Here is a 25,150-nt window from a genome sequence, read left to right on the forward strand (position 1 = left end):
GTACGGCCCTAAGTATTTCTTCTTCAACTTCAACCCTTTACCAAACTGCGTTTTCTTAATAGCCACTAAATCTCCGAGATTGTACTCAGACTCTGTCTTCCTTGATTTGTTGAATGACTTGGGATTCTCGTCCCGAATCTTTGCGATGTTCTCCCTAGCTTCCTCTCGAATCTTCTCCTTCTCTTCCTGTAACTCATTTAAGAAATCTTCCTCTAACAGCTTGTCTAACTGTTTATCGTACTGGGTCTTCATATTGATCCCAGTAAGAATCTTGAATGGAGCTATCTTTGTACTTCTAGGTGGAGAGGAATAAATAAATCGCTGAACCCTGCCTACATGCTTATACCAAGCTTTTGGGTCTTGGTTTTGTCAATATAGTGATGACAATCCTATTGATACGCTCTACTTGGCCGTTGCCACTTGGCACTCCTGTGGCTACCAATAAATGCTAAATATTATGATTCTTACAGTATTCCTGAAAAACATTGGCTGTGAATGCCGTTCCACGATCCGTGATTATACGGCTTGGGTAACCGAAAACTTCAGACTGCCTTTCCATTATATCCAGTACTTCGTCAGCGCCAAATTTAAAGAAAGCGTCGACCACTACTAAGACATGATTGTATTGTTTTTTTGTAATGTCCATGGGGCCAATATGGTCAATAAGATAGGTCTGCAACGGCTCGTCTGCCTTGTTTATTGCGTTTAAGAATCCCTCTTTTTTCCCATCTTTAGCCTCGCCAACTATGCACTCTACACAGGACTTCACTTTAGTTTGAGCCTTCTCCTCCAAATCTGGGATGTAATAATCGCGCTGCACCAAGTCAATTGTCCTTTTGACGCCAAAGTGTCCTTGTCGGTGAGCTGTGTTGATTATTTCGTTCTCCATGGCTGATTGGATTACTATGAGCTCTTTTATAGAATTCTCGTGGAGAACTTCGTGCTTCAAAAAGAAGTCATCGTAGGTATTTGTTTCCAGGACCTTACAAATGGCTTTTATCCATTTATCCTGACGTTGAGCCTGTTCGATGTCTGACTGAATCTTGAAGCAACAGGGTATGTACTCGGATTAACGCGTCGACATGTTTCATCCTTGTGCCTGGACGATGCTCTATTGTGTACTCAAAGTAAAAACATGGCCCAACGAGATACTTTCACTTTCACTGCATTGCAGTCGGTGACGATCTTAATCTTTCTTTCCAGCAGGTAGATTCTCCACTTCTTTAGAGCTTGTACTACAGTGAGTACTTGTAGCTCATAAGAAGGATATTTCTCCTCGGCATCTGTTGTCTTGCGGCTCATGTACTCTACCGGGTGAAATTCTTAATCAGCTGAATCCTTTTGAAGAAGGACTGCTTCATATCCGTACATGGTTCCATCACAATGCATTGAAGTAATTTGTTCACCTCTATTCCCAACCAACTTGATGCGGTGAACAGGCTTAAAAAAATACAAGGAAAAATATGTGCCCTAAAATATTTGACAGGCATCTAGAGGCGTCTTTCACCGAATTTTTAAGATAAATAAGACCATTATACGTCGAAGGATGGAATTTATAGAATTTTTTCATAGGAACGTAAAAAGTAACAAGTATTTTTGAGTAACTATTACGTAACGAGTTGGTCGTGACTTCACACAGTAGGTTTTTTAAAGATAACAGTGGCGTAGCCTTAATATTGTGGGGGGAGATATTTAACAGGCATACTAACCCCTTGAAAATACAAATTTTCGGTGTTCGGCGCCTACTGCTAAACAAATTGAAAGGCAAATTTCTACGAATGTGTCAGATATTTATGTAAAATGGAATTATAAAATTCTTGTTACTTTTCCCGTTCTTACAGGAAAAATTCTATAAATTCCATCCTTTGAAGTACAATAGTGGGTTTTATCTCAAAAATTCGGGAAAAGTCGTGTCTAGATGCCTGTCAAATATTTTACGGCACATATTTTTCCTTGTATTTTTTTAAGACTGTTCACCGCATTAAGTTGGTTGTGAATAGAGGTGAACAAATTACTTCAATGGCTCATAGGCTTTGATTGACTCAAATAATAATGGAACCTTAAATGCAATTATGTAGATGGGCATCTAAGCCATTTTTTGGCATAGGTTTTAATACAGTTGGGCAAAGACTGTCGAAGATATCTTAAATCAAAATATTAAATGTTGCTATTTTTTTCAAACCGCGATTGCACAAATACCACCCGTTGAACGCGAAAACGAAGTATGCAGATATTCTTATATACGTCTATATTAACATATTTTAATGCCCATAGGCCTGCACCTTTTAATAAAGTCCATTTTGTTGACCTGTGTAATCTACTGGTTCAATTTGCGGTAGTCGCAACAGAGTCTTTTGGTGCCATCCTTTTTTGCAACCAAAACTATGGGTGAGGCGTATTCGGAAACACTTTGACAAATTATTCCTTCCTTCAGCCAATCCCTGATCTGCTTGTCAACTCTCTCAGTTTCCTCGTACGGTAAGCGCCTAGGTCTCTGATAGTCTGGGATTTCATCTGTGACGAGTATTTTCATTTCTACTGGGCTTGACTCTGGCTTTATTGGCTTGAAACTTTGAACTAACCCAACCACTGTTGATCTTATGTCGGTGCTCAAGTGAAGCAGATCTAAATCTGGAACAATGTCTTCAATAAAATTAGATGCCATTAAATAAAGAATGTTTCTGTCAAGCCCGAAATATTAGTAGGGGTCGCCACATTTTGATTGTCACTATAATGAGTGAGACCTAAGTCATGGCTTGGACTATTTTCATCTCCACCTAAGGTGAGATCGGACATATGGCCAAGATCTACTAAATGAACTGAGTGGTCCAATTGTTGCGGTTACTGTATTAAGAACATCGCTACCGATCACACCTTCATAAAGGGTATTAAGATTGGACGCCTGGTTCGAATCTGTTATACCCTTCACTATGTATTCTATAATACTTTCTTCGTCCAACTTTGACTGATTTGCTAAGGCGGTCATACAGTAGAAGTATTCTATATAACTCTCTTTCTGGGTTTTCTTCCTATTTTCGAGCATCTTGTGCACCTGTTTTGCTGTAAGCTTCTTCCCAAATTCATTTTTAGAGCTTTTAATGCATTCCAATCATTTATTCCTTGTTGTTCCTTGCTGCCAAGAATAATTTTACAGCTCCCTTTACCAACTGTCTGCCGTAAATGAACTTTTGAAGATCAGTTCACCCAACTGTAATAGAATTAAGCTCGAAGTCTGCAAGCCACTCATCAATACCTGGAGAACCATTTCCAGTGAATGCTGAAAGCGAATCTTCAATATCTCTCAGTGTGAACGCCATGGTTCAGGGTTGAGAATTAGAAGAATCTGACTCTACGACTGTGGTTTCCTCGTACACTGACTCTTCTGAACTTTCTGTGTTTTCCTCTTGGTCGATATTTTCCCCCTCAAAATAGCAGATGAGTCTTTCCTGTAATACTGCTTTGAGGCCTGAACTTGGTAATCTTAAATCTTTTAATTTGTCTTTAAGCTCTGCAACAGAAAATCGTGTGATCTCTTCAACATTCATATTTTCTACACTTAGATTAATACAAAAGAACAATTTAAATGGGAATAAAATATTGTTTACGTTGCAATAAATTGTTTTGTTTAACTTCAAATTCGTGGCATCAATTAAATAATGCTTGTATGGATTTATACTAGCGAACCGCCAGCTGTCTCTCGTCTTTAGTTGCTCATCTCTGATATTTGCCACTGCTTTTCAAATTCGTCTCTGGTAAGTCGTTGAACTAAAAGCTGCAACCGTTGTCTTCTCTGATGACTGCTTTGCGAACTGCTTTTCAACGTCGTCTTCACTCGCGCCTTTAATATCGCCTTCAATCACGCCTTCAATAGCTTTTAACTTCAGTGGCGTCACTTTGCCGCCTCGTCTCAATAACCCTCTCTGGATCTCTGCTCCCTCGTAATCTCCTCAAGATTTTAAGTTTCCAAGATCTCCTCCTGGTCAAGTTGTCGCATTAGCCATTATTGTCGCTCTCTGCGACAACTGATTGTATAAACGCCTTTCGTCGTCTTCCGTTACCTACGCCGTGCGCTTTCCAATGCGAAAACTTGAATGCACACATATATAGATAGCTACCATTGCATTTAATCGCGGGCTCATTACGTAAAATCAGCTTTACAAATAAAAAGAAAAGAAGAGAACTATGAACACAAAAATTTAAGAAAAGAAAAACTCAACAAAACAAATAAATTAAATTACTTTTACTACCACATCGAACCCATTATGGAATGAGCTTATTCTTCCCTTTTTATACCCTTGTAGAGGGTATTATAATTTCAGTCAGATGTTTGCAACGCAGTGAAGGAGACGTTACCGTCCACATAAAGTATATATATTCTTGATCAGCACCAATAGCCGAGTCTATTTAGCCATGTCCGTCTGTCCGTCTGTCCGTTTCTATGCGAACTAGTCTCTCAGTTTTAAAGCTATCGCGATGAAACTTTCCCGAAAGTCTTCTTTCTATTGCAGGAGCCAGCCGGATCGGACCACTATATCTTAAGGTTCCCATAGGAATATTCAAACATATATAAGAAAATTCATTGTTACTTTGTAGGAAGTAGGCGTTTTAATTCTTGACTACTTAAAAACAAAATTCAAAAATAGAAACGCTGAATCTGGAATCCCTGGAACTGCAACGAGTGAGTATTACTTTATCTGCAAGGGTATATAAGCTTCGGCTGGCCGAAGGTAGCTTCCTTTCTTGTTTCTATTACTATAACACATATACCCATATATATCTATATTGCTACACTGAACAAAACAAACCCCAACTGCTTATTTCACCTAATCTAATTTTATTTCAGCAATATTTCATTCCTCACAAACCTACGCAAATAAATTTTAAGTGAATAAAACCGAATCGAATATTCTATTAAATTTAGGAATAAAACAAATGATTAGCAAACATTAACTAAAAATTAAATTAACAGCTAGATTATTATTATTATCATTTATCCACAAGGCAGTAATTATTTATAATTAATAAAAAGAATTTATAATGAAGTATAACTAAAAGACTCCTCATCCAGGGATTATGGAGGTCAGAGTGTCAGGGTAAGAAAGTGTAGTCACTCCCAGGGATCCTGTGGACGAAGCCTAGGACATTTAGGATCATGGTAGGGTGGGCCTTCGCAGTTATCCTGCGAGGAAAAGGGAGTGACATAGGCAGGTGTATCTTTTCTATTGTGTTTTTTTTCTTTCGACCATTTTTCTTTCTCTAACTTTCTCCTTCTGTGTCCCATAACTAGGTACGCGAAATTTAATTTATCTTTAATAGCATTTGAGCAATGGTAACGTGGCGGTACCCGTCTTTAGAAACCCACCCCAGGCCGACCAGACAAAAATGGAAGCCGAGGACATCGAGTACTCCGCTAAAGTGTTATTTTGTTCCACCAGCTTATTTTCCAAAATCAAACGTTATATGCTACAGATAATTATGGCGCCCAAACGTGTGAGGCCTGATCTTGGCTGTCTTGTTATGAAATATAATAGTCAACAACATTAGACTAAACGGAGTTTATTTATTATACACAAATAATGAATACCGTTGGTGCTTACGCCGCTCTCCCCTCTCTTAAATTGCCCGCTCTCCCCTCGTCTGCAAATGCCTACTCGCCCGCACTTGATGCTCGCGATTCCAGGCTCTCCCGCATTGGACGCTCTCTTCCAGGCTCTCCCGCTTTCCCAATCCCGGGATCTCTCCACAGCGCTCTAAAGCACAGCGCTCAATTAGCTTAAGTTTAGTTCTCATTGTCAATCGCAAGAAATATATCGCCCGGCCGGTCCGCGCTATTTACGAAAAGTTCACCGTGTATTATTTTTTCTCTCGAGCTCCGCGATCGACAAGTGTTCCCAACTCTCTTCCACAGCTTGCCACGGCTACGTGCAACAGCCGCAACGCCGACGAAGCTGCCTTCAATAGACGGAACAACTGCGACGCCCCCCCACGTACAGTTGGAAACAAGAAACATGGTCAGACTCTAAAACTTTCTTTACCCGTTCTAACCCAATCAATTATGCCCAGTTTTTTAAACAAAAAAAAAAAAAAGAAGGGTAGTCTCACTATGGCAACAGGTGATTTCTGGATTAACGAACCAAGGTTGTAGGTACGCTCCGAGGCTACCCTGTAATGTCGGTAATGAGATAGAAGCTGAATCACGTGTTTCTTGCGATTGGAGATGGATAACATAGATACGTCTATGTCCTGCCACGCAGCAACTTTTCTGTGTTAGGTTCTTAGGGTATTACTGGATTAGATAATCTTATGTTTTAGGTATTCTACCGTAGTACACTATTCTCAAAATGGGCATATGTTTCCGGAAATTAATAATTACGGACTGAATTGTTGCCAGTAAAGATACTAGGATTTACAAATCAGTAGCACTATCGTTTCGGGGGTTTATTTGTTCTTTAGGTGTTACAAATCGCTTACAAATAAAAACGCGGCAGCGCAGTGCCAAATTGGAAGAGCAGAGGCTTTCGTTAGCAGCTTGAAATTTTTTGATCTCTTGCATGCGCAACTTTTGTAGGCCTGTGATAACTAAAGCTGTGTTGTATATATGTTTACTTGTAATCCACTTGCCGAAAAAAAAAAAATTGGGATGATTACTAGACACGAAGCTTATCCTAATTCCCGGTAATAAGTTTAAATTTATTGAAAATTTTAAAAGAACTCAATAGTAATATAATTTGCAAATAAATCTATTAAATATATTAATATTAACTATAGGGAAGGATAAAGAGGAAACATAATTAGAACAATTTAGTAGGAGATGTCTGACGCGAATACCTCAGCAGCTGTAAACGCCGACTGTTTTATTTGTCTGAAAAATATTGAATACGCTGCTCAATTATTAGCAGCTAACTGTGGGCATACTTTTCATCGAATCTGCTTTAACACCAAGGTTAAAAATCAAAAAATTTGTCCGGTGTGCAAAGCAGACTTATCATCCCAAAGCGAAAGCGAAAGAGTTACAACAAGCCGTTAGGGACTGCAATAGGCGATCAGAAGCTCTGGCTGACAACATCAATACAAACTTACAAAAAATGTTGCAAGTTTTAGAAAATCAACAGCGAAATACAGCTTCGGGGAGTAAATAGTCAGAGATTGATGATCAGCGTCATGAAAGTGCCAGTCATAGTTCGGGTGAACAGGAAGCGAATGCAGGAAACTTTTGTCCTGCACAAATTCGAGTCGAGCCTAGGGTTCCTGAGGTAGACACATGGTTGAGACCAGATCGTATCAGCCAGATAATATTCAACTGGAAGTTGCGTTTTTCTGCGGTCAGCCGAATACATATAAAAACAGCTGTACCAAGTGCACTGGCTCAAAAAACTTAGGGACACGTGCACCAGTGGCAAGTGCACGATGAAACTTGCATCAATCGCGACTCAAACAGATCTGTAGAGACACCGCAATTTACAGAAATTGCATTACCAGACAAGACAACTCCCCTGCTAGAACACCGACCTGGGTCTTCATCCTCATTTAAAAGCCGAAGGTCTTCGTTACGAATTCGCAAATATTACCGGAAAATTAAAACAGAAAATCAGGCGCTAGTTTCCGCCATTGTAGGACGCGATGTACGGCCATATGCAAACGTTACGCTGCTGGGAAGAGTCATGAAGGGATTACTCGATACGGGGGCTTCCATAAGCTGTATAGAAGGAGACAGGCCAGAGAAATTTTTAACAACAATATCAAGTTCAAACAAATGTCATCAAATGTGCACACAGCAGACGGCAAGTCACAAACCATTTTGGGAAAGCTTTGTTTAGAGGTCACGTATCGAGGGTTAACGAAGCGTCTAACATTTTTCCTTGTTTCGACGCTTTTTCAGTCGCTATATCTAGGGATCGACTTTTGGACCAAATTTGATATTCTGCCCTCGGGTCTGACAACACAAGACGGATTAGCGAGTATATCAGGCCACGAAGAAAAGCCAACCGCAATTGTTTCACAGCGTAAGCTTTCTTCAGAACAGCATAGGCTTTTGGAAAAGGCTATTCAAGCCTTTCCCTCATTTGCTGAGAAGGGACTTGGGAAAACAAAATTGTTGCAGCATGAGATAGACGTTGGTACGTAGGACCTATTAAGCAGCGTCACTACCCAGTTTCCCCAGCCATCGAAAAACTGATGTATGACGAGATCGATTGTATGATTGGCCTTGGAGTCATCGAGGAATCCGATAGCTCATGGTCATCGCCAGTAGTCATCGTAAGAAAACCTGGGAAAGTGCGCCTTCGCATAGACTGCCGCAAGGTAAATGAGGTGACGCGAAAGGATGCTTATCCTATGCCTTTAATAGAGGGTATCCTAAGCCGTCTTCCCAAGGCTGAGTATATTACCAGCCTTGATCTTAAAGACGCGTATTGGCAAATACCGCTCGAGCCAAGTTATCGGGACAAAACTGCCTTTACGGTGCCCGGCCGGCCACTGTATCAATTCAAAGTCATGCCCTTCGGTCTAACAAATGCCCCTTCAACCATGTCGAAATAAATGGACCGCATTATTCCGGCACACCTGAGAACGGAGGTATTTATTTATTTGGACGATCCTCTGATTATTTCCGACACGTTCGAACGGCACACCAAAGTATTACGCGAAATAGCACTGGCGTTAGAAAAAGCAGGGCTTACCATAAATGTAAAAAAAGTCGGTTTTGTGTACCTGAAGTTCACTACTTGGGTCACATTGTCGGTCATGGAATTATATCAATGGATGTGGTTAAGATTGAAGCTATTAAAGAGTACCCCACACCTCGGTCGCTGAAACAACTTCGCCGTTTCTTAGGCATGACTGGATGGTATAGTACATTTATTGAGAATTACGCTGCAATAACATATCCGCTAACAGACTCATTAAAAAAGAAAAAGGTATTTTGTTGGTCCAACTCTGCTGAGCAAGCATTCCAGAATTTGAAAGACGCAATGTCTAAAGCTCCCGTATTACATATGCCAGATTTCACAAAACCCTTTTTGCATTAATTGTGATGCCAGTCACACGGGTGTTGGGGGTGTTTTAATGCAGATCAACCAGGATGGCGACGAAATTCCTATTGCATTCATGTCTCGCAAACTCAACGAGTGCCAGAGAAATTATTCCGTAACGGAAAAAGAGTGTTTGGCGGCTATACTAAGTATACAAAAATTTCAAGCATACGTAGAAGGGCATACCTTTACGGTGGTAACCGACCATGCCTCGTTAAAATGGTTGATGTCCCAATCTGACTTGAGTAGCCGTTTGGCCAGATGGGCTCCCAAGTTACAGGGTTAAAGTTTTTCCATTCAGCATCGAAAAGGTGTTAGAAACGTAGTTCCCGATGCTTTGTCCCGCACTTTTACCGAGGATTTGTCTACCATAGAAATTGAAAAAACCATAGATCTCTGCTCTCCACACTTTCTATCTGAACAGTATCAACAACTTAAGGCAAAACTAACACAAGCGGAAAAACAGTTGCCAGATATTAAGGTCGTCAATAACTGCATTTATAGAAGAACTGAACATGCCTCTGAGGAAAGATTAGGTGACGAAATGGTTTGGAAATTGCAGGGTTCGTAAACATCACTCATTTTAAATATCCCTCAAAAACAAGCCGACTGTGATGAAAATAAATATATATATATCACGATACAAACAAATTGTCATCTTTGCTCATTCAAATACATATCGCTCACCGAAAAATATTCATCATGAGTGAGGAAAATAAAATGATGAGAAAGTGAGGGAAAAAAATATCCCTCACAAGTGATGAAATGATCACTGACAATATAGTCAAAGACAAATAGCACCGACAACTCAAAAGCATGTTCAATTTACAAAGTGAAGAAATAAAGTATTTGATCCATAGTCGGTGGTAGACTTAGCAGAAGATACAAAAGATGTAATCTGCGCTTAAAAACATATAAATTGCTTATTAAAGTCTAGATAATACAAAGAAAACCTTTTATAAAACTTGGTCTTAGTAGCCTTATTTTGGTTAATATTTTCCTAACTTTTTCCTCACAATATGTCAAAAATGAGGAAAATGTTTTGAGGAGAAAGCAGTGTATGATTTCTACCGAAATCGGGTTTGCTGAAAAGGGTTTTTTTTTTGCGTGCCTCAAGTACAGAACCAGTGGCAAAAGTCGCCGCAATAAGTACAGAACAAATTGGGCTGCGGAGAAGTAAATACGTCAAGATTTCTTTTCGTACTGATTTTATTGAGCATGGATCCGGGTTTATATACATGATTTGGGGTTACAAGGATATTTACTTAGGTCTAGGTTAGATACAAATGGACAACATGGTTTATTATCAGTTTACAAGAAAATAGCCTAAATAAGCAATTACATCTACCAAATGGTCGGGTTAGAATTTCCCAAGGGTTATGACAAATGGTGTGAAGACACGTCCGTCGGCTGGATGCATATGGTTTATGACCCGTTTATCACATGCAGATGTGCGCAGACCAAGATATCAGCAATCTATTTATTTAGGTCAAATTAGCTATCAGCAACGAACGAATTTCTGCTTAGTCGAAATCGTACATACTCCCGGCCGATGAACTGATGTTCAACAATCGTTAATGTTGATTGTAAAAGGCTGGATCGAGGAGCCGTCTCTATTTACAGGTGTGGTCGTCGGCAGTTGATTCAGCTGAAGGGTATTTCGAGGTTTTTGCCATTGCTTCATAAAATGAATTATAAGAATGATTATTATAAAAACTAATGCAATATAGATCGCAATATGATGATGTTCAATAGTCTCAAGATTATGTGGTAATTTAAAACTATTGGAGGGCAGGAGTTGAGCTTCTCGTTGATACAACTCCTTGTAGTTAAGGTTTGAGTCTTCCATCAAACTTGTAGAGGCAGATCTTGTTGAATTAAATCGTAAATTCTGTGTGAGTTCTCCTTCTCCAAAGCGAGCATACGATGTATGTAATGTGGTTTCCAATATGTCTTGACTTGTAATTGTCATTAAGGAATTTCGAATGGTGCATCCAGGTTTGGCAACCATTAATCCTGAACCTCTTAAATTTATATTGGAGGTTCCGTCCAAACAAACTGCAGATAATGTTAGCGTGGATCTTGTTGTAAAGATCCAGTGATTTTTGGCATGTGTTCTTAGCCAGACTAACGGTTTTTCTGCCTTTATTAATTTGCAAGAAGAATCTGTTTTATTATGAAACATCTGCATCTCACAGCTAGTTTCTGAAGAGAACATTTCTTGTTTGTTGTAGCATATAAAATCATCTTTTGCTCTCTCTTGACAAGCCTTTAAATCAATCTCTGACATTTCAAAGAATTTATCCCGATGGCTGTTGATTGCGATGTATGGGGTTTTAATTTCAAACATACTGATTCCATCTTCGGCTAGTAATGGAATTGGTGTCAATCTGTAGATATCCAAGATCTGAGTAGATACCAATGGAAAGTTTACCTTGATGATAACATGCTCTTTTATGATGGTTCCCTCAGCCTTCATCATCTGATATGCCATTAATATATTATCAGGAGAAACTGGAAGCATCTGTCCAGGCTTTAAGTGGTTTCGTATCTGATCTAACTGATCCTTTAATTGCCTTGGTGACAGCAACATCGGACTTATTGTGTTATGCCGAATATCAGTTAAAACGTTTATGATTTCGGTTTGCATTCTTTGCAAACTGGAGGCTAACAGAGAGAGTTGAGTTGCAAGTGTTATGTACCATGAAAATTTATTAAATCTACTTTCAGTACCAGTTGTTTCTGCAATATAATTCTCTATCGATTTTAACCGTTTGGAATTCGAGATCTCATCCCTTTTAATGACATTAATTGTAGAATCAATCAAAGATGTTTGATTTCTTAGCAAAGTAAGCATATGCTTCTCATTCGCCTTAACCTTTGTTATCGTTTGCACCATTTTATCAGCATAAGTGGAGTCTAATACGCCGAAAAGACTACTGGCAATATTTCCAACGATATCCAACGGCGCTCTTTGCTGACGTGATTTTGTTATAAGCATATTTTCCGCTTGAAGATCCTCCTCGATGTGTTTAAAGTGTTGATACATGCTTGCACATGCCTCTGTTTCTGAAAACTGCTTGCACAAGTGTCCAATTTTTGTTGTACCCATCGAAAAGGTACTCATATCCTTCCAGTAAGGTCGCAAATTATAATAGACAATTAAAGTCCAATCCGTTTTCGCTAGTTGACTCTTTCCAATCCTTTCGAAGAATATTCCTGGTTTCGATGCAAATTGAGTAACGTTAATTGATTGTGCTGCTACTAAAGGTAATAGAAGAAGCATAACTATTAACGCCATTGTCAGCGATGGCATTGCTGATTTCTTCGGCCTTTTCGCCTGCCTCTCATCAGGTGTATTCTCATCTTCCTCTAAGGCAGCTGGATGCTTATGAACAGATTCCTCCTCTGAAAATAGTGGGGCGATATGTTGAATATCTCGTGTAAGTATTACTCCTTTACTCGTTTTGACTTCTACGACTCTGACAAAATTATCCTTGCCATGAATTGTTTTAATTATTCGTGCCAATGGCCATTGCAGAACTGGAGTATTGTCTTCCTTGATCAGCACTAATGCTCCTTCCTTTACGTTTGCTGAGGATCTTCTCCATTTTTGACGATGATGAAGTTGTTGCAGATAATCAGTTGACCATTGAGTCCAAAACATATGCTTTAACTTGGATACGGCTTGCCATCTCTGTCCCAATGATTGTGGTTGCTGAGATGGCTCACTATCTGCTTGCGCGGTTAATGGTTCTCCAATTAGAAAGTGACCTGGAGTAAGTGCCGTCACATCATTTGGATCGCTCGATATTGGAACCAAGGGTCTTGAATTCATGATAGCTTCTATTTCCACTATCACAGTTTCTAATTCCTCATAGGTCAGATCCGCTGTAGAAACATTTTTTAACAATAAATGTTTTGCCGATTTTACCGCCGCTTCCCAAAGTCCTCCAAAATGCGGTGCTCTTGGTGGGATAAACTTGAAGTTGACGCCTTTATTATTGCAGGTCTCCATTATAGACCTCTTGGCCTTTTCTGAGAAGATAGCTTCTTCCAATTCCTGAAGCTTATTTCTTGCTCCAACAAAATTCGTAGCGTTGTCGCAGTGTAGAGTCTGACATTTTCCTCGACGACTTATGAATCGACGAAGTGCTGCCAAAAATGCTTCTGTCGTTAAATCACTGACTAATTCTAAATGCACTGCCTTGGTCGCAAAGCAACAAAAGATTGCTATGTAAGCAGTATGTGGTTTCTTTCCACGAATTTTATAGTGAATCTTAAATGGTCCACAATAATCAACTCCAGAATTAAGAAACGGACGAGCTTGTGTGACTCTTAAAGGTGGTAACTGTCCCATTATTTGTTCCATTAACTTTGGTTTAGCTCTGGTGCATTTGACACATTTTAAAATAACATTTCGAGCTATTGTTTTTGCTTTAATTGCCCAATATCTCTGCCTTGATGTGGCTATTAGAGTTTGGGCACCACAATGCATATTTTCCTTGTGGATTTTTTCAAATATTAATTTGACTATTGGATCATTATATGGCAATAGTACAGGATGTTTTGCATCAAATGAAAGTTCAGATGCTTCTAATCTGCCTCCAACTCGAACGAGATCATCCTGATCCAAGAAAGGCGTTAGGGCGCTGAGATTACTGCCTCGTCCGACTTCCCGGGATTTCTTTAGCTCTTTGATTTCAGCACTAAAATTATTGTGCTGAATTAGCCGGAAAACTATTTTCCGAGAATTTTCCAATTCTTCAAATGTCACCATTGTAGTTGCATCTGTAGATTTCCCTTTGAAGCGCATGATGTAGGCTACTATTCTTAGTAACTTATCGAAGGAATTCCCATGGTTTATACCATAAAGCCAATTTGGACATTGCGTGGTAGCTACCAAGATTTCTGGGTTATCCTGGGGAAGTGCACAGCGTTCTGATTTTGCCGCAACAAATGGTAATGGCCATTTGGATGATGGACCATACAAAAACAGTGGACCATAAAACCAAAGACTGAAATTGTTGAACTTGGAACCACTTATTCCTCTTGACGCTATGTCTGCAGCGTTGTTTTCCGATGGAACATGGCGCCATTCCCTTTGCAACGATGCTTCTTGAATGGTGGTAATTCTAGTAGCCACAAATTTGTCCTTGATTGTTTTTGGGCTATTTATCCAGGATAACACAATTTCGGAATCTGCCCAAAAATATGTTGCAGTCCCTTGCAGCGACAAATCTTCTTTTATGGTCGCTGTTAATTGAGCACCTAATACTGCTGCCTTTAATTCCAGTCTCGGGAGCGTGATCGCATTTACAGGGGCCAAACGCGATTTTGCACATAATAACTGTACAGTCACTCGTTTATCCTTGTGAACTGCACGAAGATATATGGCTGCAGCATACGCATTTTCTGAAGCGTCGACGAACGTGTGTATCTCCTTCGACACAGGAATTTTTCCATCAAAGACATGACGAGGAATTTTAATGTCATTCAACATTTTTAAGTCTTCCCGGAATTGCTTCCATTCCGATTGTAACTGTGTTGGCAATTCTTCGTTATATTCAAATTTCTCCTTTGTTAAGCCTTGCATGAATATTTTGGCTTTTATGACTACTGGAGAAAATAGTCCAAGAGGATCAAATATTTTGAATATTTCTGAAACCACATCCCGTCTTGTTATTTTGTCTGTGGTCACAGTTTGTGTTTTTCTACAGAGTTTGTCAATCGCAGGATTCCAAGTGATTCCCAAGGTTTTAATGCTGCAGTCCTCATAGGCAGCATCTTCAAATTGTACTGTGGGAATGATATCTTCCTTATCCAATCCTTGAAGAAGATGGTTACTATTTGCGCACCATTTTCTTAATTTAAATCCGGAACTTAATAGAATGTGATTAAGTTCCTTTTGAATTTGAAGTGCCTCTGGTATTGTATCAGCTCCGGTGATACAATCGTCGACATAAAAATCATTTTTAAGAGCAGACGATCCTATAGGATATTTCTGCATTTCCTTGCTTGCTAAATACTCCAAGCATTTCGTCGCCAGATATGGTGCAGACTTTGTGCCATAAGTGACGGTTTTCAACCGATAAAACTTAAGCCTTTCTGACGGATCATTTCTCCAGACGATCATTTGATATTGTTGATCATTTGGATTTATCCAAATCTGCCTGTACATTTTTTCAATGTCAGCAGTGAATACATATTTATGCATTCTAAATCGAAGCAGTATTGACATTAAACTGTTTTGCACTGTAGGACCTTTGTGCATTAAATCGTTCAATGATTTCCCGGAAGATGTCACTGCTGATGCGTCAAAAACAACTCTTAATTTAGTTGTCTGACTGTCGGGTTTGAGAACGCAATGATGCGGTATAAAGTAATGGGACTTTGGAAGATGTATTTGGGGTACTTCCTTCATGTGCCCAAGAGCTTCATACTCCTTCATGAACTGTATGTATCCTTTTTTTATTTCCTGATCTTTTTGCAGTCGTTTCTCCAACGATAGAAACCGTCTCGTGGCAATGTCACGACTCTCCCCCAGCGCTGAAGTATGCTCCAAAAAGGGTAACTTAACAATAAGTCTCGAGTCCTGAGCCTTCTGAACGTTCTGAAGGAAGTGATCTTCACACTGTTTCTCCATTGGTGAATAGCATTTTGACTCTGGTTGAAAATTATCCGATTCCCAGAATTTAGCGAGTTGCTCATCAACTTTTTCTCCTTCCGTAAGTACAGCACATACTGATGATGTAGGTGCTCTCTCCGAAATTTTCCCGGCTACAATCCATCCAAGTTTGGTATTCTGTAGCTTGGGGAGTCCATTCTTTATACTCATGCACTCGGGTTGCATTATATTGTAATAATGCTCGGCTCCAAGAAGAATATCAATTTTTCCAGGCTTTCCAAATTGAGGGTCAGCCAACATTATATTTTTTGGTATTTTCCAATTATCAGTCGAAATTGTATACGTTGGTTGATCAGCGACTATGTGAGGCAAAACCATTGCTTCAAGCCGTGAACTAAAATCGCCTTGTTTTGACTTTAGCTGAACATTGATCCTTGCATTGGAAGTCTGACATTTTCCACCAATGCCATTTATTTTCAGCATCGAATTTGTAGTTTTCAATGAGAGCATTTTAATTGCTCTTTCGGAAATGGCATTAATTTGGGATCCAGAGTCAAGCAGGGCTCTGAATTCTGCCTTTTGTCCATTTACTCCTTGAATAATTACACGGGCGATCGCCAGAAGAATATAACTGGATTGCTTTCCACTTGCAGATGCGGCTGTGATGCTATCCGAAAATTCAGGTTTTGTTTCCAAGTGCAACAATGTATTGTGCTTTTTGTTGCATTTAAAGCAATCTCTCTTTGTGCATGTCTTTGACGGGTGATTTTGGCTTAGACATTTAACACATAATTTTTGATTTTTGAACCCAGTTAAGACGTTCTGCTGGGGTTTTCTTTAAAAATTCGTTGCATTTATATATGCTGTGATTTGGTTTCTTACAAAAGAAACAGTTATATTGTGTTTCAGCTCCAACTGATGCACATGTATTTTGCTTTTTTCCTTTTTCTGATCCAATGGCTTCAAGAGTGAGAAACCTCTGTTCAAGAAAGCTTAAAAATTCGTTCAAAGGTTGAATTTGCCTTGTATTTTGAACGGATTGCTCATATAACAAGTGGTTGGGTCGATCAAGCTTTTTCGTTAGAAGACAGAGTAGAAGTGGATCCCATTTGTCTGTCTCTATCCCAATGTTATTGAGAGCAGATAATGTTTCCTTCACATTATCATGCAACGATTTAATTGTTTTCGAATCATTTGTAATCATTGAATGATCCAATAATTTTTGAATTAAAGTATTACTTAATACTCTTCTATTGTTGAAGCGTTCTTCAAGTGTTTTCCATGCAGTTGAATAATTTGCCTCGGTTAGTGATAAATGGCGAATTAGGCGTTCGGCCTCTCCATTAACGTTAGTCTTCAAGTACCACATTTTTTGTATAGTGGGTAACGTTGATTCATGAATCATTTTTTTGAAAATATCATGAAACTGTTGCCATTTTAAATAATCCCCATCAAATTTGGGTATGGCTACCTTTGGGAAATGTAATGCATTTTGAACAGCATTTGTTGGAGAACTATTTGTTGTCTCCTTTTTTATATACATTTCTGTTTGTATTTTTATGACTGCATCTTCAGCTGCCATATATCTGCTGTCGTCATATCCAAGTTCCTTAGGGTCCTTAAATTTTTTTTAAATTTGGACATGAATATCTTTTATTTCATTCCAGTATTGTGTTATGACGGTCGAGAAATTCTGTTTCGTTTCTTCGGTCATTTTATTTATGATGCGCTCTAAACAATCAAGCAACACCCTTTGTTCTCTGAACATCGATTCTATTTCGATGTCCTCTGCTGTGGATGCGATGGATGTAACATCCGCTTCCAAGAGAGACAACTGATTGTTGAATTCTGTTTTATAGTCCTCAACCAGTTGCTTAATTTTATTAAAGAATTCATTGTTAAAATAATCGTGCTCTAACGTTACTCCTTTGAGGAAAATATTTATTTGATTATCTCCGGAGTTGAATTTATCCCACAGGGACTCTAACGTTAATAAACGTTCTCTGTAGTAGGCTGGCTTAGTCTTTCTGTCGACGGAATCCTTTTTATAATTCCGAATGACATTCTGAATTTGCTCTCCTATCGATAACTGTCCTGTCAACAACTGATGAATGCTGTTCGGTGCCATTTTTACCTTTTTTTTTTTATATAATCCACTTAAGAGGTATTTTGTAATGATGTGCCTCGACTCACACCGTTGGATATATATATGTAAATTGGCTTTGAACAGATCGATCAGTGAAACAGCAGTTTATCTGGTTCAAATCGCCTGGTTGATCAGAACCTTTCAATGTAAATCCTTACAGTGTTTGATCGCCAAGTTGATCGCACACCTGAAGTAGTTGAATTTACCGTCTTTTGGTCGCCTTGTTGACCGTTGAAGACTGTACTTAACGTCGTGAAGTCAGATCAAATGGATATTATAATTGACCGATATATGCGGTTCAAATTTTTACCAAATAGACCTTGGGTTGATCAAACTATGATCGATGATGCTGGTTCAAATTAGAGTCCCAATTTGAACAATTGTTGCGGTTCAAAGTCACCAAATGTATGATTTCTACCGAAATCGGGTTTGCTGAAAAGGGTTTTTTTTTTTGCGTGCCTCAAGTACAGAACCAGTGGCAAAAGTCGCCGCAATAAGTACAGAACAAATTGGGCTGCGGAGAAGTGAATACGTCAAGATTTCTTTTCGTACTGATTTAATTGAGCATGGATCCGGGTTTATATACATGATTTGGGGTTACAAGGATATTTACTTAGGTCTAGGTTAGATACAAATGGACAACATGGTTTATTATCATTTTACAAGAAAATAGCCTAAATAAGCAATTACATCTACCAAATGGTCGGGTTAGAATTTCCCAAGGGTTATGACAAATGGTGTGAAGACACGTCCGTCGGCTGGATGCATATGGTTTATGACCCGTTTATCACATGCAGATGTGCGCAGACCAAGATATCAGCAATCTATTTATTTAGGTCAAATTAGCTATCAGCAACGAACGAATTTCTGCTTAGTCGAAATCGTACAAGCAGTATAAAGCAGTTGTGATTTTTGTCAGGAAAATATTCATCAGCCCTGCTTGGTTACTCCTCATTTTATTGTGACAAATATCACCGCCCTATGTTGACATTATTTTGTTTGAGGAAAATGACAGATTGTGAGGAATATTTTACGAACCCTGGGAAATTGTGGCTGCCAAAAGAGTTGGTACCAGTGGCATTGGAAAAAGCTCACGACGATCCACTATCCACTCATTGTGGAATTAATAAAACGTTAGAAAGGATTAGAAGACACTATTTATACCCGTTACTCGTAGAGTAAAAGGGTATATTAGATTCGTGCAAAAGTATGTAACAGGTAGAAGGAAGCGTTTCCGACCCTATAAACTATATATATTCTTGATCAGGATCACTAGCCGAGTCGATCTAGCCATGTCCGTCTGTCCGTCTGTCCGTCTGTCCGTCTGTCCGTCTGTCCGTCTGTCCGTCTGTCTGTCCGTCTGTCTGTCTGTATGAACGCTGAGATCTCGGAAACTATAAAAGCTAGAAGATTGACATTTTGCATGCAGATTCTAGGAGTTCCTACGCAGCGCAAGTTTGTTTCAAAAGGGTGCCACGCCCCCTCTAACGCCCACAATCGCTTATATACGGTTTTAAAAATTTCAATATTTTGGAAAAGTAAAAACGCAATTTTATTGTGTTTATCAATACCTATCGAAATGTAGAAGAAATTTTTTAAATCGGACCATTCGTTAAAAAGTTACGGCGGATCAAAGTTTTTCTCCATCTCCTTCGCACTCCCTGTAGCTGAGTAACGGGTATCTGATAGTCGGGGCACCCGACTATAGCGTTCTCTCTTGTTTTTGCCTAATTTGGTGAACGAAGTCCGAGACTACGTTAATAATTGTGAGATTTGTAAAGGCACTAAACATCCCAAAATCTGGCCATGTCGGAATTCTAGTACTTCTCGATCATTTTACAAAATTTCCCTTTATAAAACCAGTTAAAAATTTCACAGCCGAAGCTATATTAAAGTATCTCGAAGAAGACTTATTTCATTGTTTTGGGGCACCCGAGGTAATCGTCTCCGATAATGGAGTACAATTTAAGTCAAATATTTTCAATAATCTGCTCAAAAAGTACGGGATACAACACGCATACACTGCCGTTTATGCTTCACAAGGAAACGCGTCAGAAAGAGTCAACCGCAGTATTATAGCTGGCATTAAAGCTTATGTTAATCCTGATCAGTCCATTTGGGATGACAAACTTAGTAGCATATGCTGTTCTCTCCGCTCCAGTTGGCATTCAGCCGTTAACAATACTCCCTCCCGCTTAGCTTTCGGTCAGCACATGGTCACAGACGGGTCAGAGTATAAGCTGTTGAGGGAATTGGATTTGCTAGAAGACAGGGCTATTCAAATCTCTAGGGAGGATTCTGTAAATATTTTTAGGAAAGAGGCAGTAAAAGCTATGAGACACCAGCAGGCTAATAACGAAAAAAATTATAATTTACGAAGTCGCGAAGTTTCGTATACCGTAGGCCAAGAGATATATAGAAGGAATTTCCAACAAAGCAAGTTTGTAAAAGGTTTTAATGCAAAGCTAGCGCCGACATTTGTTAAAGCCAGAATAAGAAAAAAACTAGGGTCAGCCTATTAAGAACTAGAGGACCTACAAGGGAAAATAATAGCGAAATTTTATGCGAAAGACATAAAACAATAAACTATCTGCTCTCCAAGCGTGAATCACACTTTGGAAAATGGCATTCCCCAAGTGCGATTTTGGCGGTGGGGAATTCTAGAAAAATGCTTGTTCGAGCTTTTATTAGGAATCCCGAAAAGTAGGCAAAAAAAAAAAGAATAACATCAAAAGATACAAGCAAGCAAAACAGTGCTGCCCATCAAGTATGTTGGTATCGGCAATGGGCAGAACCGCAGAGCAAAATTGCCATTCTTGATTTTGACTTTTGAGAAGAGAAAAAAAAAAAGAAAAGTCAGCTGAGTGGTTCCATCTTTGCCGGCTCAAGACATCCGGTTTGGGGTAAGATACCTTGGCCACGCGCTTGGCTAATTCTTTTTAAATTGGATCGTCAAGGAGGACAGTCATCAGCTCCCCAAAAGGTTATCGAGTCGTTGGGAAAAGTTTTGTACTCTTTTGTTTTAACGTAAAACCAACCCAAAATTTTGAACTACAAGAAAAGATCCAAAACGAAAAGGAATTATATTCCCTTTTTTATTGCTGCCAAGCAAGGTGAATATAACCCAGCCATCTAAATAGGAAATTCAAGGAAGTGCCTAAGCCGATTTTTTTTTGTTATTTTTCTTTCCCTCGATGCGTGTCCAGCTTGGCACGCAGCAGCAACAATATTCCAGCAGCCTCCAATTGGCAAAGCGCCCCGGAAGATATTTCTGCTGATACCAACAGCCAAAACCCAATTCGCCGGAAAGCGAAAATCCATTCGTCCAGACCTAGGATTTCCAGCCACTCGGTACTCTGCTTCCAATTGGAAAACTTTGCCGGCCGATTCTCAAAATTCGTTCAGCTTTCCCAGAGCGATTGGGCTTTCCGCCTCTCTCCCGGAGTCAGCCGGGAAAGCCACTTGACTAAATATCCCCCAAATCATGAAAAAAAGAGAATAATGTGAAGAAACAAATTAGAATTCAGCTCTACAAGTAATTTAAAGAATTAGGTGTTAATTTTTTTTGGTTAAGAAATGAAAAAGAAGTGAAGTTGCGAAGCAAAAAGGTAAAAATGTGAAAGAGGAGGTAAGTATTGCGAAAAATAAAAAAACGGGTAAACGAAAACACGTGTTAAGTGAAAAGAAGTGCGAAGAAAAAAAAATGAATTACCCATAAATAAAATAAAGAGAAGAAAAAGGAAAAGGTAAAGCTGTGTGTACAAGTAAGCTGGAGAAAACGAAAATTAGTGAAATTAATTGAAAATATTCCTCCCGAAATCAATAAAAAAAATATATAAAAAAATAAAACAAAGAAAAAGGAAAAAAATGTGTGCAGAAGGAAAGAACATGACGTATGAAGGCTCTCTCTCTTTTTCCAGCGACCGCTGCTAAAGATCTTTCGCCGCCGGATCGTTGGTAAGTTGTTTCACTGTACCTTTATTTTCCTGTCCTCTTTTGCGCTATACGCCATGCGTAACTGACCTACGCCATGCGCTTTCCAATGCCAAAACTGGAATGCACACATATATAGGTAGCTACCATTGCATTTAATCGCGGGTTCATTACGAAAATCAGCTTTACAAATAAAAAGAAAAAAAGGAGAACAAAAAAAATAATTTAAATTAAATTACTTTTACTACCACATGGAACCCATTATGGAATGAGCTTATTCTTCCCTTTTTTCTATTACTATGAAACATATACCCATATATATCTATATTGCTATACTGAACAAAACAAACCCCAACTGCTTATTTCACCTAATCTAATTTTATTTCAGCAATATTTCATTCCTCACAAACCTACGCAAATAAATTTTAAGTGAATAAAACCGAATCGAATATTCTATTAAATTTGGGAATAAAACAAATGATTAGCAAACATGAACTAAAAATAAAATTAACAGCTAGATTATTATTATTATCATTTATGCACAAGGCAGTAATTATTTATAATTAATAAAACGAATTTATAATGAAGTATAACTAAAAGTCTCCTCATCCGGGGATTATGGAGGTCAGAGTGTCAGGGACGAAGCCAAGGACATTCAGGATCATGGTAGGGTGGGCCTTCGCAGTTATCCTGCGAGGAAAAGAGAGTGACATAGGCAGGTGTATCTTTCTCTTGCTTTTTCCTTCTGTGTCCCAAAACTAAGTACGCGAAATTTAATTTATCTTTAATAGCATTTGAGCAATGGTAAAGTGGCGGTACCCTTTCTTTAGAAACCCACCCCAGGCCGACCAGACAAAAATGGAAGCCGAGGACATCGCGTACTCCGCTAAAGCGTTATTTCGTTCCACCAGCTTATTTTCCCAAATCAAACGTTATATGCTACAAAATTACCACCATAACAACATAGGTACAAATTCCAACCGAATTTCAACAGATGAGATTTTGTGACGTCATTGGCAAGAGATATTTTGGACTTTTTTGTGTTTCAGTCGCACAATAACAGTAATTTTTATACTTTTATAATAAAAGTCATGAATAAAAGTTACGGAAGACTTTTATTTTTTAAGAGTTATTTTCTGACTTTTATTTTAAAATAACTGTTACGGTCCCTGGTTTTCTTTTTGGTTTATATTATGAATACGCTTTACTTACCTATTATAGTTTGAGTTTGGAATCCGTCTTTCTCGTTTCCTCTCCCGTCATTTTGCTCATCATATTGCTTCTTGCTTTTTTTTCAAAGTTAGAGAATCTCCGAGAGAAAGAATTCGGAAAAATTATATTATTTAATATCAATTTTATGAATATTTCAGGTAAAATCGATATGAGTATAAATAACCGGAAATTATTTCAGGTAAAAACGATATGATATGCTTTTTTTTGTGTGTACATTAAAAATATCTAATTTTAATTTGTTCTTATTTAATTGGTTTCAAGTAATCATTAGTTGTGTTTTCCATACTAAACTAAAACGGGTTAAAACTTTTCATCGCTTAATTACATGAAAACGCTCATTTTTATACAAAAAGTGTTATACAAACCTAGTCAAAAGTATTTTCACAAATTTGAATGTTAACTGTACTAATATTTGTATTTTTTATGATTTTTTGAAAATAGCTATTTTAGCCGCTTTTTCTTCATTTTCATACAAAATTCTGTCTGTCTGTCTGTCTGTCTTTAGCCGAGTGACGGCTAAAACGAAACTATAAATGAAATATGCAGATATTCGTTTTTAAGGTGCATACAAAAGTTTTACAACAAGCTTCCAACATTAAGTTGCATTGTAGTTACAAATAGTGAATTGTAAAAAGTAACAAACACTCATACATTTTAGAAATCTGTACAAGGAAAGTAGTCGTCGACCTGTAGACCTCTCGTAGTAGTCGACCAAGGGCCTCGTCTGCTTGTGATATGCTTCCAATCGCTTCTTCAGAGCCTCGGCGTTGTCATCGCTGCGACGGATTAGAGGTTCTCCGGTTACATCATCCGTCATTGGCTTCTTGGGAGGGGCAAACTCATCGTGACAGGACCGCCCGCTGGCCAGGTGGATCAAACGGCCAGTGACTTGCCTCACCAACAGACTGTCGACGATGGCAAACTCAATCACGGCATCCAAATTAGTTTTCCTCTTGTCCAGCAATGTGTCGAGCTTCTCGGCTTGAACGACAGTCCTGGGGAATCCGTCCAGGAGGAATCCGTTCTTGCACTCGGGCTTATCCAGGTTGGAGTCGATCATGTCCACCACCAGGTCATCGGAGACCAGCTTGCCGGCATCCATGACCTTCTTCAACTCAGCTCCCAGCTTGGAACCGGACGAAATCTCCGCCCGCAGCATGTCGCCAGTGGACAGGTGGCAAACACAGAACTTCTCCTTCAGGAGGGGAGCCTGCGTTCCCTTGCCGGATCCCGGCGGCCCCAGGAGAATCGCGTTGATTCCAATGTTTTGGGGCTCATATCGCTCCACTGGTACAGCTGCATTCGGCGCCATGGTTAACTATATATGCTCGACTAATTCTTCGGTCCGGTCCAAATTCATAGCTAAACGGAGCCAGAAATGAAGGTTAAAGATAAGAAAAAAAAAAACACACATATATACATAAATTCAATTTAAATAAATTGAATGATTGAACAGGATCAATCCTTTACTTTCCTAATCCTTCCCATCCATTATACAATAATACCAATGTTTAATTCCTACATGAGGAAAGAATATTTTTTGTTTTCATAAATGAACAGCATTACAACTCAGCATACGATTTTCAAAATGTATGTTGAATAATTCAACTTGAATTTTCTCTAGTCTGTCTACATTTTACATTACAATTTTGGGAAAGTATAGTGAATTCGTAATGGGTGACTCGGCCCTATCATACTTTTCCCATTACTAGTAATGCAAATTGTGTCCCGACCACATTACAAGGCGGCCATGCCCATGGCAAAGTAATCCGTTGTAATCCATTTTTTTCCTATTACGGAGGAAAAGTAATGCATTCGTAATTCATTTTGTAATGGCAATTTTCGCCGCTGGGCTATTTTTTGATTTTTGCTCTCAACTTTGTGCCAACGGAGAGAGCGATATTTTCGTCGCTCTGTGTCAAACAAAGCTTAACATCATCAGCATACATTAGTCACGGTTGTTTCTTTTTTTTCGCGCTGGCTCTTTGGCCCATTTTGATTGAATTTGGCTCTTTTTTGCTAGTAGCGATAAAAAATATTTAAAACTTGAAAAAAAACAAATTCATTTTTATAATAATGCTTTTTTTTTTTGCAATTTTAAAAGTGATTAATGTCTGAAACCCAAAAGTGCCAGATCGAAACTAAATTGTTCCGCTGGTATAGTAATTTGATATGGTAAAA

At 38.8% G+C, this 25,150-nt stretch overlaps 1 protein-coding gene across 1 annotated transcript; it reads right to left on the reverse strand.

Moving 5' to 3' along the window:
* Positions 1-1,307: 1,307 nt before the first annotated feature.
* LOC108070243 (adenylate kinase 2-like) lies at positions 1,308-24,352 on the reverse strand. Its single transcript, XM_070215025.1, has 2 exons — positions 23,665-24,352; positions 1,308-1,440 (listed from the first exon to the last, which is right to left on the reverse strand). Exons 1-2 carry the CDS (start codon positions 24,279-24,281, stop codon positions 1,308-1,310), a joined length of 750 nt encoding a protein of 249 aa, XP_070071126.1. The 5' UTR covers positions 24,282-24,352.
* Between the last annotated feature and the right edge of the window lie 798 nt (positions 24,353-25,150).

The sequence above is a fragment of the Drosophila takahashii genome, chromosome 3L (assembly GCF_030179915.1).
Source record: "Drosophila takahashii strain IR98-3 E-12201 chromosome 3L, DtakHiC1v2, whole genome shotgun sequence".
Lineage (NCBI taxonomy): Eukaryota > Metazoa > Arthropoda > Insecta > Diptera > Drosophilidae > Drosophila > Drosophila takahashii.